We start from the raw sequence: 13700 nt of genomic DNA, 5'->3' as shown, positions 1-13700 counted from the left end.
GAATCCCTAAAAATAATTTGTCATTAGAGTTTTGTCAGAGGTCGTAATTGCACAACATTGTAAATAACAGTCTGTTACTCTAGCCATTTTTTTTCTTTCGTTGCTTTGAAATAAAGACTTTAGATTGACAATGTGAAGTTGTTTCAAGCACAACAATGAGGCACAGCCGCTCTGATGGAGGTGGGAGGAAGGGGGAGCACAAGACTTAAAAACAGTATTGTTGGAGGGTCTGTTAGCGGAGCCGCCTGCCTGCTGCTGCCTCCCTGTCGTACAGTGGAACCAGCAGCTCTCCCCTCCCCCTTCATTATTTAAAATAACTCACCGCTTTATGAACAAAATCTTCCTTGAGTTTCCATATTTCATCTCATCGAGGATTTCTTTGTTCTCCCCCAAAATGTAGGACCAAATTACCTTATTCCTCCCATCACACCAACAGAGAGTAGGAACAAGTACATGCATATGTATATGTATTTTTTTTATCCTTATAAATATGATCATTGGATCCAGTATTTCTAAATACCTGCTTAATTCGAAATCGCTGTCCCGCAATGCTTGTAAAGTGCTTGTGCGTAAAATGTTGGAGACGTCATTTTACGCTTGGGTGAATGATCCCGTTATCGAATAATTAAAGTATCAACTGGTGATCCAGTTCTCATCCTGGCCAATATTTTGCAAACAGACGCCTGTAGAGGCATCTACTCCCCTCCCCTCTTTCTTTCACCCCCCTCCTCCTCCACTTTATTCTCTCCTCCGACCTCCTCTGTTCTCCGTCTTCACTCCTCGGTCGTTTGGCGGTGCATCGATAATACTGCCGACATCGTCCTTTCGATTTTCTTATTCGACGCGGACCATCACTACCAGTGTTTTAATGTCACGTCGCGAAAGACGCACAACAAAATGGAGCTATCAAACAAACTCCGTTGGGACCAATTCCTGATTTTGGCAGCGGCACTTATGTCACCTGTAATCACGTAAGTGCACTTGAGAGCGCCAGGAGAGTTGCAGACTGTGGCTGCACGAGATTCGGCAGAGTTGCGGGAAGTTCTTTGCATAGGTTACTATTTAAATGAATAATTTAGCTATTTTAAAAAAACAAAAACATAAAAAACGAATTATTAGTCATTGTATTTCGAAGTCTGGTTTCGTGTAAAGTTAAATAAAAAAAGTGCAATCAGTGTTAATTGAGTGGTTTAGCTTTAAACGAGTCAAAATAATTCCAAAATGATTTCACTTTCAATCTCGTTATTTCTTTATAAGATGCATTTGGCCATTAAATCTGTTTTTGATACTTCTCAGCTGGATAATCTGTTTAGAATTATATTTTCCCTCCTTTAACCAACTGACACTGGAACAGAAACAGTGCAGCAAATACTTTTGGATGCATTTTATTGGTAGGTGTATTTCCCATAAAGAATAAATTATATCATATCTCTCTTAATTATTTATTGTGTTTGTATTTTTCTTAAGTGTACTGAACCCCCTCCCATTGCCTCATATTCCTCTGGGCTTGACTAATGAACTGTTGACCATCTCCGATGACACCCCCCCACCATCTCACTCCCCCACTCTTTCTCCCACTCTCCCTGCAGGGTGCTGTGTAATGATATCCTCAGCCTGAAGGTGGCAGGAGATCCAGTGCTAACCCCTAACTCTGTGTGCCTCAGGCTGGCAGGCCTCAGTAAACGTCAGATGCGGATGTGTGTGAGGAACCCTGATGTGACAGCATCTGCTCTGCAGGGGATCCAAGTGGCCATCCATGAATGCCAGCACCAACTCCGGGATCAGCGCTGGAACTGCTCCTCGCTGGAGGGCTTTGGCAAGCTGCCGCACCACAACTCCATCCTCAACAGGGGTGAGAGTCTGAGGCAGGCTAATGATAGTCAGTATGTGATCCTGGGGTTTATGGTAGAAAAGTGCAGGTATGAGAATACAGATTGTGCTGTACACAGGTAAATGACATTTTTAGAGCTGCAGTCTTTATGGTTTCAACCTCTCTGAGTGTGTTCCTCTTGCTCCTAGGTTTTCGGGAGAGTGCCTTCTCTCTGGCCCTGCTGGCGGCGGGCGTGGCTCACTCTGTGGCCTCGGCTTGCAGCATGGGCAAGTTGCGGGGGTGTGGCTGCGAGGCCAAGCGTCGCCAGGACGATGACAAGATTCGGCTGAAACTCACACAGCTGCAGCTGCAGACGCTTCAGAAGGGTGGGGCAGGCATCGACTTAACACGGTCATTACCCTCGGAGCTGAATGGTCATCATGGCAGCCTGCCCACTAACCTGCGCTCAGCCCACCCCTCAGCCCTTCTCAAGCCCTTACCGGATGAGCTAAGCTCTATGCAAGACACCTGGGAGTGGGGGGGGTGCAGTCATGACATCCGTTTCGGGGATCGCTTTTCCAGGGACTGGCTCGACTCCCGGGGGTCTCCAAGAGATATCCACGCCCGCATGAGGATACATAACAACCGTGTGGGACGACAGGTGAATATTGTGCTTTTCAGCTGCTGTCTCTCCGACCTTCAGCACTCACTCATTATCATTTTGGTCGTTGTTGGAGTTTGCTTACAGTGTTATTCTTTACACAGATAGTGACTGACAACATGACAAGGAAATGCAAATGTCACGGCACATCAGGGAGCTGTCAGTTTAAGACCTGCTGGCATGTATCTCCAGAGTTCCGGCTTGTGGGCTCCATACTCAAAGAAAAGTTCCTGACAGCCATTTTTGTCAACTCTCAGAACAAGAATAATGGGGTTTTCAACCCTCGGACAGAAAACGGCGCCAGTGGAACCCAAGGGGGTCTCGGCGGAGGACGTCGTCGAATCATGTCCAGAGAGCTGGTGTACTTTGAGAAGTCTCCTGACTTTTGTGAGCACGACGCGTCCATAGACTCTCCGGGAACACAGGGACGCATCTGCAACAAAACTAGCTACAGCACAGACAGCTGCAGCTCGCTGTGCTGCGGCCGTGGACACAACATCCTGAAACAGACGCGCAGCGAGCGCTGCAATTGCAGATTTCACTGGTGTTGTTACGTGCTGTGCGAGGAGTGTCGTCACACAGAGTGGGTCAACGTGTGCAAGTAGACGTCAGTCTGTTCCCCCCTTAGTTCGAGCGGCTTTTACTCATCCAGGACTCAAGATGGCGAGCCTGTCCCTTCGCCCACTCATGTTGTTCGCGCTTTTGTTTTTGCTCCTTGTGCAACTCTCCCAGAGATCCTGTTTACCCCCCCACCCCCCCTCTTTTTTTAAGTCCATCATCTGGGATCTATTTTCTTTTTGTAGACGCTGTTATTCTCAAAATGCCAAGTCAGAGATTGAAGAGGTGACTCATGTCATTTGTCTTCCCATGGTCTGTTTAGACGCTGGCCTTTCAGCCATGAAAATGGCCCATACTTCATCGTTTGAGACCCACAAAGAAAAAGAAAGAAAGAAAACGCAACAGCAGAGGAGCTTCAGTGTCTACAAGCTGACTCATCTTATTGTACAGTAACAGTTTATTTGAATGTGTATGTCTATAATTGTAAATGTATTATTATTAATATTAATATTGTACTAGAGCCTGTCTTTTTTCAGTGAATGACAGATTGATGGTGGCCATGTGGTTCAGCATGGTGAAGCAGTGTGCAGAGAGAACAGTCTAATTTTCTTTCTCCATTTGCACCAAAATAATACTCATGTGTGACTCTGAAAAGTACTAATTTGGGAACTTGTCTCACAATCTCTCTTTACTGATCAAAGAAGACAATTTTTTTTGGAAGGGCAAATGAATTTGACACAGCGCTTTCTCACATGCAGGACTTTCAGATGCTCGTCCAAGCTTGTACACTTGTAAAACTCAAGATGGGAAACTGGAAGCAACATCTGATTTGGAAGCAAATCGGATCCCTCAAATCTCTAGATTGTACGACTAATGATTCAGATTTATATATTTATATAATGGTAACAATAGTAATCACTTCATGAGAATGGTTGCTAGTGGTCATGTTTTTTATGACTCTGTATCATTATTGTGGCAGCAAAAATGCTCTCTCTTGGTTATAACTGTACTGTGATTTGTGTCACTTTCCTATGAAATTGTGACTGGGCTCTTGATATTTCGTGCTTGCTTTTGTCCATTTCATCAGTCTGAGCACTCCTTAGATTCTTCCCACATGTACTACATGTCAAAGTGAGAGATGGACCTACTTTAGTCCTGAAATGACGCTGAAGGGTGTGCGTGTGTTTAAATGTGTGTGCGTCTGTTGCTGTGTAAATGGGGGGTAGGCTCTGTGCACTACAGATTTGGGAGGTGAGAGCCTTTTTTATGGCCACTTCATGCTGAGAGAAGGACTTTTTATGGCTGCAGGATATTGTTTCCTTAAAGTATGACTTTTATTACTGGAGAGAAGCATCAAGAGAGCAGAGAATGGGGGTGATTATACCAGTCTTTGCTGTGCGAGCATCTAAGGGGATCATCTGTCCAGAGTTCCTAGCCAAGGAAGGGACTTGTTGAACCACGTGCTTTGGGGACGCTGTATCCCTGTTACCTGGGAGACAGACTACACAAATATAAACACATGCACATAAATGCTTGCATGGGTTGGTTTACATACCAAGACATGTAGGAACGCTGGCACCCGACGCTCAATCAAAAACATGCATGTTGTTGCGCACAAATGAACTGTAGATTTAGTAAAATGCTCCTGTCGCCACTTGACTCGATTTATGATAGCAGCATTCCTCGATATCTTAGATAATCCAAACCGTCTCCATGCTTGGCCTGCTGGGAAAAGCTTTTTTTTTGCCACATAGGATTTAATGCCAATTAAGTCCTGTTTGCATGGACTTTGGTAAATATCCCTGGACTCCGAAGGAATGACAGCGCCAGTGGCTGAATTGAGCACTTGATCTTTTTTGGTATTTAGAGAAGGAGTAAAAGAAAAAAAAGGAGACAGCGAAGAGGTATGGAATGATAAGGGCCTGGATTTCTGGTTTGGATTTCTTCATTCCTTTATCATTTCACCCTGGAGCTGCTGCAAAAGGGAATTTCCTGTCACTGTTTCTAACCATGTGTGAGACAGAGGTTGGTGGACAGCCTGGGATTGCTTTCTCGCTCTGTTTCTCTTACTTACTTCGCCCCTTTCCCCATTCTCCCCTTCATCATTGCAGACAGAGACACATACATAGCAACACATTGACTGCCCTCACCCCCCCAGCAGTAATGACATCCAGACTGGGCTGAAATTAAAGAGAGGCAGGCAGAGAGAGAGGAAGTAAGGAGAGATAAAAGTTACCCACTTTGACTGACAGCATGATTATATGTATAAATAAGGCGATTTAGCGTGTTTAGTTGGATATGAAGATAGCGAGATAGATCCTTGCTGCACATACGGCAGAGATGCACAAGCAAAGGACAAATAGAGTGTGGCGAACGGGGTGAATAAAGTGTACTCTGTATAAATATATGCCTCGAAACATCTGCTTCTCAACTCCCCTTTCATTTTTGATGTGGGACAGGCAGAGGAGAGCGGGAGAGAAAACACAAGGAGCCAGCTACCCAGAACATCAAAGCCCCTGCCCTCAACGTGCAGGCCCTCATTAGTTCAGCTAGCAGAACCAACGAGACTTGTGATTGTGTTTGCTGGGGTGCACGCTGGCAGACACTTCAGAGGAAAGGCTCCCTTAAGTCATAACTCCCCACCCTACCTCTCCTGCCACCACCCGGGCCCGCTTTAACCCCCCTGTAACCCTCTCCAAACTCCCCGCGCACACAAACTCCTGCATGCTCACCCCACCATCCACTCCACCCCGTAATCTGGTCTGCAGCTGCAAACATCTGCTCCCCTCTTTATTCCTCGCTGCCTCCACCGCTGAATTGATAAACACATCTATTACTGGACCACTGACTGGCACGCAGCACGGAGGAGGAATGAGGCAAATGTTGGACTCACCTATGGCTGCAGGGCCGGTTTGAAGGAGTGCCGTTTGTTCACATTGGCTTCTTCTTTAGGCGGCTTCTTTTTTTTAAAAAAATGTCCTTTAATTTCAAAGTGCAGTGCAGTTTGCAAGTGTACAATGCAAAAGTGCATGACAGATAACAAGAAAGAGAGAAGGCATTGACCCCAGGTTTGGTTTTATTTAACTTCATTCAAAACCTTTTTTTATTTTAAAGAGATGGCTACAGAAAATAAGAAAAACATCTTATAACTATGAGGGAAGTGAGTCTGCAGTGGTTTGGACTCACATGCATGAAGCAATCTCATTAAATAGCATAGGCGCCAAAAAGCCATAGAAATATTTGACATTTTTAATAAATAAAATAATGCTCAAAGGTAAACCAACTGCAATATCGATTCAGTCTATGCTTTTGTCCCCTCCTGTCACCTCATTATCTGTGAAACACTGCCAGGAAGTATCACTTGGCATCCTGTTACAGTCAGCCATTTACTTATTCATTAAGATTATTCCTGTTTTAATTATTCAAGCGTGCTTGCCTGCAGGCTCTCGTTTAAAACTGGTTTGGGCCCTCTAAAACGTGTATGTCATATGTGAGATAGTGGGAATAACGCTATCAAACTATTTATTATTCTTTGATATCCCTCAAGAAAGCAAGATAAGCCTCAAATAAGCTGTAAGGTGATGGTGCATACAGTACCTTTTCAGAGCTGGAGACGGCAGCTCCTGGCTTTTAACAAGTCGCCGGGCGATGAGAGATTGGCAATCCAACTACCGCGAGAACGCGCAGTGTCACAGCTGCAGCTCATCGCGAGACTATCATCCAGTCCTTCGTCTGAATCCAGCTGGTACCCTTCCTGCCGTTGACGGGTAAGTGTGAACGAGATGCAAATGGTGAAATTGCTGGAAGAGGTATACGAGCGCTAAAAAGGTGGTTTAATTTATCACCGCTTGAGTTGCCTTTTAAATGCTGCGAGGGGGGAAATGAACGACCCTTAATGTACGACATGAGGCCGACTGGCGCGTTTGTCGTGACTGTAAAAGGGGGGATTATAGCACACAAATTGACCCGGAGATTTTATTTATGTTTTCAATTAAATACCGACGATATTAGCTCATGGGATAGCAAGCAGATTATGTTCGAAAAGTGAATGTTATCGAGCCGAAAGAAACGTGATTTGGGTTCAAAATTCATCGCCTGCTTCGACTGCAGCATCCGCCGTCTTCGCCTCGCATTATGACAGATGTGTGTGGATGTGCGGCCACTGCAGCTGCAACGGGCTACGCTAGCACCTGCTGTCCGTGCTTTTGATAGAAATGAATGGAAACCTAACTAGTCAGAGGTAAAGCGGCCAGTCATTAAAACAGACAAGAGGGATACTTCACTGCCACACAGACGACTGCCACGGCTAGTTTAAAATAACCCTCTAAAAACCAATGCGACCCGTGTAGTGTGTGTTAGCACAAGTTAACAGGCAAGGTTGGCCTGTAAAGGGCCCATTACCACTGAAGGGCCACCCTCCTCCCTCAGCTCTGTGAGCCTGACTGTGTGCAACCATAGACAGCCTTAGGTTATGTGTCATAATAACGTAATATGAAATGAGTGTTACCCTGGCATATCTTCAGTTGCCTAAAAAGAGCATAAAAAGGTGGTTACTCAGCACCACATGAAAGCTGAGCCACATAACAGAGATCCAGCATGGCCGCCTCTTTTCCCAGTGAGCTGTCACTGTAAAGGAGCAGCTTTCGAGTCAGGTCAGCTGCCTGCCGGGGTGTGAAGTATACGTTTCCTGGCTTTCCTCTGAGGGGGCACGGCTGCGAGCCGTAAGGGAGGTGCCAATGCTGAGATGTGTTTTTGAACAGCTACTGTCACACCACATGTTTCTTTGTGTGTGTGTGTGTGTGTGTGTGTGTTTGTGTGTGCGCGCATGTGTGGTTTCGACTCTCTAAACGTGGTTCACGGTTTGTTTTGGCTGCTTGTTGCTATGTATAGCAACAAAGCAGCCCGTGTAACAGTTTTGTTGCAGTTGTGCCCCCACCTCCTCTCCTCCCGAGTCATCATGGGAAACATCTTTGGGAACCTGTTGAAGAGCCTGATAGGCAAGAAGGAGATGAGGATTCTCATGGTGGGGTTGGACGCTGCAGGGAAAACCACCATCCTGTACAAGTTGAAGCTGGGGGAGATCGTCACTACCATCCCCACAATTGGTGTGTGACTGTCTGCCTCTAAATAAAAAAAAAAACATGTGTCTTAGAGATTGTCCAGATTATGTGACCCATTTTCTATTTGCTTGTTGTCCCATCCACCCCAGGTTTCAATGTAGAGACAGTGGAATACAAGAACATCAGCTTCACTGTGTGGGACGTGGGTGGCCAGGACAAGATCCGTCCTCTTTGGAGACACTACTTCCAGAACACCCAGGGTGAGATGCATCAAAAGCATCTTAGGTGAAAGACCAGCCAGCATGGTTAGAGTTTTTTTTTTTTTAAAAAAAGGCCTCTCCAGTCCTGCTGCGGATCCTGGAGCGCACGCTCGCCCCCAGCACCTGAGGACAAAATCTGACTAATCCTTCAGATGATGTAATTTGCATACAGGCTCCAGATGTTTCAAATTATCATCATCTTAGTCATGTTCAAATCCCGGACAACCATTAAACATGCTTTGACAATATGCTTTCCTAACAATGTGATGTGACCTGATTGTTTTTGTTCGGTTTAAACTTATTCCTGCAGGTTTGATCTTTGTGGTGGACAGCAATGACCGCGAGCGGGTCAACGAAGCTCGAGAGGAGCTGATGCGGATGCTGGCTGAAGACGAGCTGAGGGACGCTGTTCTTCTAGTCTTTGCCAACAAACAGGTATGCGCCAGATTACGTTTCCCCCTGCTTTTACGCCTCTTGCCTCACCAACTTCCTGACGGACACTTTGTCCTCTGTGATTTTGTTCAGGACCTGCCCAATGCCATGAACGCCGCAGAGATCACAGACAAGCTGGGCCTGCACTCCTTACGTCACCGCAACTGGTACATTCAAGCCACCTGTGCCACCAGTGGGGACGGCCTGTACGAGGGTCTGGACTGGCTGGCCAATCAGCTGAAGAACAAAAAGTGAAGGGCCGGGTCAGTTAAGTGGGGAAGAGCCTGGGTGCCAGCTCCAGGTTGTGGTTATAGGGGTTCCATTGTGTTTACATAGAGAAGAAAAATGCTGAAAAGCTCCCAGGGGGTGACTCTCAGTGGCTTTCTCCCCTCCCCCCATCTCCCCCCCACCATCCACCCTCGAAATACTTCTTTATTTTTTTTCCGTTCTTTGATTAATTTGATTTGTTTGAATCTGTGGTGAGCATTTTTAATCATTTACAAGCAAACTTTATCTAAGTTATTTACAATCTATAAACAAATAAATATGTACTGTATAATATTACTGTAAAGGTATATGAATTTGCTCTACTTTGCAGACCTCCACCAACATTTAATTAGCTCAGCAATTGTGATGGATCTCAAATCGTGACGGCAGAGCAGCCTTCCCTCAGAAACTAAAGACCTGGTGTTTATTATAAAGAATGTCATAATATTATAGTGGGAGTACTATTACTATTATACTCGTACAGATAAATGTAATATAACTGTCCATACTGCAACCAAATTATGCTCTTCATAGATCAAAACTTTTAGCTATGATTTAGTTTTATTTATGTTGAATTAAACAAAATGTGTCAACTTTCTGGACAGTCTGAAACAATATATTTAATATCGATATTTATTGATTTTTTTGCGTCATATAGTTTCTTTTTCTTTATTCTAATGTGCATTTACTGCTAAAGGCAGCTAGTTAAAAAAGAAAAAGAAAAGAAACCCCAGTATCATTGTACATTACTGCTTCCCAATCTGCATGGAGATATCCCAGTACTGGCTCGTGGGCTTGTAACAGGCCGCTGCTGTAAATAAAGATTTGTTCTAGTTGAGTTGCCTGGCACAGACGGGGTTAAAACAGTTTGTCTGGCATCAGCGAGGTGTGATATCTAAAGTGATACAGATGACAAAACAGGCACTCTGTACCAGCTCTGTGGCTCAGAAAAAAAAATGCTGCTATTGGCCTGCCCTGTGGAGAGTGATGCAACACAGCATGTGACTGGCAATATTAAGAGAGCTTACATAGTTTTGAATGTTTATTTTTGTTTTTTTCAATCCGTTTGTGCAGCATCGCTTCTCATGCTGATTTATCCACCCTCAATTGGCATGACATTATGCGTGTTTCACTTTTTCATGTTGCATAAAATTACTCTAGACTCACTGTTATTGTATAGAAGGTGTTGTCTGTTTTTTTTAATGGAGTGTTTCTTTAATTTGTTGAGTTATTTTTTCCTTAATTAGCTAATTAGATCAGACTGTTGCATTTTTTGTTTTGGGTTTATTTTGGGGAGTTTTTTCACACACAAAAAAATAAAATAAGGAGAGAGGATGATAGTAATACTGCATCGTAAGGCATGTTAATACTGTACAAGATCTGTAATAAAAGCGAATTATAATAGCCTGTTTCCTCAGACTATATTTGTTAGTCTTAATCACTGCTGCTGGTTGGAGCAATGCTGTACTAATAAATGTTATGGATTTAGTGTAAAGTTTACCGAACAACCTTCTAATATGCAAAAGCATGCTTTTCTATGTTGGCGCAACTGTATATATGTTGATGTAACCGGGAAAGTGGAACCGTGGTTTTCGAGGTGAAACCAAAAGCGCTGTTGATACACCTGTAGATAATGGGGTCAGCGTGTTGGCAGATAACTGACAGCAGCTTGTGTGTGCGTGTGTGACGTGCATTATATTCCGTTCGGTTTGGTGTGAAAATTGTTTTCGTGGCCTTATTTAGCCAGTGGTTTCATTTCTCTTTGATAACAGGTTTATATGTAAGAAATATCCAGCATTCAAGTATCTCACCTTTGATCTGTGACACCGATGCACTAGCAGTTCTGATGTGGCTAAACATCCCTCCCTCTTTCAGTGACTATTTTCTGATTTTAACTTTCAAATAAAGAAAAATAGTAAATGAGGCTGCACGACATTCCAGCTGGCGATTTGCTCTGAGAAAAAAACTGAGTATAATATGAAGAGGAGGAAATTTAAGACAGAAAAACCCAAGCAGGTGCAAAAGTGTTGAATGATTTAATTATTCCTGACACTACATCAATCAATAAAGATACCAGAGTATACATTTGCTTTGCCTTGCTCATTTTTTTCCTTGCTATTGTTTATTGTCGCACATGTCGGTCATGATTCGAAAACCGTATCACAATTACGAGCGTGCTGCTTTTATCTTCTCTTGTCTGTGGCTCAAACTCAATTTCAAGTTGACAGTTCGCCCCAGAATCAAATGTGCGAGTCCGTATTTATCAATCATTGTTCTTGGATAAGTTGCCCAGTTTAGAAGATGTTTGTCTGCTTGAATAAAAGGAAGCTACAGAGTATACTTCTGGTGCTCAAAGCACCAAGACACTACGTTTGATGTGGGTGGTGAGTGCAATGCGGTAGAACGAAGGCAATTCTAAGAGCCCTGCTAGGTTTCTTGAAACAGTTTGATCCTCAATTTGTTGGACAGAGACACTGTTTTTGTAGTTTTGCTTCTGTACAGTCATTTTTAAGTCAAAGGACAAATTAAACATAATATCTGAGGTTGATTCAAAGTGTAGAATTTTTATTTTATAGTTTTTATTGTTATTTTTAAAACATGAGGCTCATAAGAGATGTCATTGCAAGTTAGGGAGACCACGTTAGGTTGAAAAACCCAAATAAATAAGAGTGATAATAAAATAATTAGGAATGGCCGAAACAACATTCTTAAGAAGTATAAATGCAGTGATCAAGTCAGCAGCTCCCAACAGGCCTGAAAAACCAGAGAAGACAACTGGAGTGCATGATGACAGAATTATTTCTATGGTTAAGAAAAACAGCTTCACAGCATCTAACCAGATCAAGACCACACTATAGGAGCAGGCCTGTGTGCACGTCAGTCACATCTTGACTGTTTGATTTAAAATCTGCTGTGGCGGTGTACAGAGGCAACACTACAAAAACTCTGTCTTTGCACAACACATTATTGACCTAACTGTACTTCTCCTTCATTGATGAATCCATAATAAACAGTGAAACATTTTAAAACTCTAACTGTTGCCTCAACACATATATGTTCAATGGAAAGTCAATCGATTTCATGTGTGCACCGGAGGTTTTAAGTTGCACATCTGGCCTCCAAACTGGTTGTGATGTCACAATATCCTCTTATGCCTACACATGTTGAACTTTGATTTAAGGTGAGTCCAGAAGGACCTTATTTTCAGCAGATTAATGGGAAACAGCTTTGACATCCCTTACGACGGATGTATCACCCTGCACAATGAAGGTCAAAAATCTAAATGTGAGTTAGACTCGTTTTTTTTTACATGAAGTGGGAGCTGATCGAGAATAGTTTTAACTCCGTAAACTGTTTACCGTACCAGTCATCAGCTAAGACTAAAATCAGACTAACAGCACATATTACACAACTGTGGGATTTGGCTCTACACAGCCTTTCTTTTGTCCTTTATTAACTGCTGTTATCAAGAGAAGTTTGGCACAATCAGGTAGTTTGCCTGTGGAATTGCTGCACTTCACAGAGAGTCATTTTGTCTGAGCCAATCAGAGGTCCATGTAGGGGAGAGTGCTGCTGTGTCTCCAAGGGTGTGACAGCAGTATGTGAGTCGGAGCTGCTCCCGGGGCCACCAGCCCCCTTGGCCCCCTGCAGGATCGCTACAATAGTGGCCCCAGGGCGGATGCCATAGCTGGGATTCCCACTCGTAACCGGGACACCTTCGCCCAGGGCACAGACACACTGGCAGCAGCCCCACAATCAATTCATCAATCTCTGAAGGGAGTGGCAACTGCAAAAGGCCACAGCAGGCACCCCTCACAGTTCCCCTTGGAAGGGACAGGGCCACCAGGGCTGACACAGAGACTGACACCATGGTGGCGTTGTGAAAGTGCCAAGCTCTGTAAATACTATAGGCAGCTATTTTTTCTTGACGGGGCAAACAGAGAAACTCTCATGTGAAAAATGAACACACACACAAAAAAAAACTGCATCTGGTGACAATCTTACACTTTACACCGTTTTACTCAGCAACAGGAAAGTTTCACATTGCTGTTTATGAAACAAAACAACTGACTCAGTCTTCAAGATTTCTTCCAACAGTTTTTGGGCAATGGTGTTTTTTTCCCCCCAAAGTTTTCCATTATTCAGTGACTGACTGGATTAAAGGCTCATTATTTTATTAGAAGAAATTAGAGATTGGATCAAATGTCCAATAAACAGTGTATAAAAATAGCCATCCATGTGCAAACGCCGAGTCTACCCATCACAGGGCCCTGTAGCAGCTGTGAATTCGGATGCGAAGTGTCAGACTCTGGCTCCTCCTGCTGGACAGAAAAAGAGGCTGGAGTAGGGCATTTGAGACTCATGCTTAAAAGTCCAGGCAGATGAACAACAGAGACATTAATTACTGTACACATAAACCGAGCTGTGGTGTTATTTCTTGGCGTATTTACCATCAGGTTGTTGAGACGAACATTAAAATCCAAGTTCATCTCAACCTCACCATTCTTCCCATTTCCTGCACATGGATGCTTGCAAACAAACTGTGGATTGTTCGGCTCTCCCCTCCCTGCCGCATTCAAAAATAAGATTAACAGTACATCTGTCAGAAGCGGTTAATGATTTCCATCCATTAATGGCCCGTTTTCACCCGC

The 13700-nt window shown here is 43.8% G+C and overlaps 2 protein-coding genes across 3 annotated transcripts; both read left to right on the top strand.

Moving 5' to 3' along the window:
* The first annotated feature begins 897 nt into the window (after nucleotides 1-897).
* wnt10b (wingless-type MMTV integration site family, member 10b) lies at nucleotides 898-3163 on the top strand. The gene is made up of 4 exons (XM_063464457.1): nucleotides 898-971; nucleotides 1590-1852; nucleotides 2020-2471; nucleotides 2576-3163. The coding sequence occupies exons 1-4, from the start codon at nucleotides 898-900 to the stop codon at nucleotides 3074-3076; spliced, it is 1290 nt and encodes a 429-aa protein (XP_063320527.1). The 3' UTR covers nucleotides 3077-3163.
* Nucleotides 3164-6711: 3548 nt separating this feature from the next.
* On the top strand, nucleotides 6712-11125 carry arf3a (ADP-ribosylation factor 3a). 2 transcript variants are annotated; one of them, XM_063463215.1, is made up of 5 exons: nucleotides 6712-6796; nucleotides 7943-8134; nucleotides 8239-8349; nucleotides 8660-8784; nucleotides 8875-11125. In XM_063463215.1, the coding sequence occupies exons 2-5, from the start codon at nucleotides 7987-7989 to the stop codon at nucleotides 9034-9036; spliced, it is 546 nt and encodes a 181-aa protein (XP_063319285.1). In that variant the 5' UTR covers nucleotides 6712-6796; nucleotides 7943-7986; the 3' UTR covers nucleotides 9037-11125. The 2 variants fall into 2 exon arrangements, with proteins under 2 accessions (XP_063319285.1, XP_063319284.1); XM_063463214.1 differs by having other exon boundaries at nucleotides 6728-6796; nucleotides 7920-8134.
* Nucleotides 11126-13700: the final 2575 nt, after the last annotated feature.

Source organism: Pelmatolapia mariae, linkage group LG20, assembly GCF_036321145.2.
Source record: "Pelmatolapia mariae isolate MD_Pm_ZW linkage group LG20, Pm_UMD_F_2, whole genome shotgun sequence".
Classification (NCBI taxonomy): domain Eukaryota; kingdom Metazoa; phylum Chordata; class Actinopteri; order Cichliformes; family Cichlidae; genus Pelmatolapia; species Pelmatolapia mariae.
This window is presented reverse-complemented; position numbering and strand designations above follow the sequence as displayed.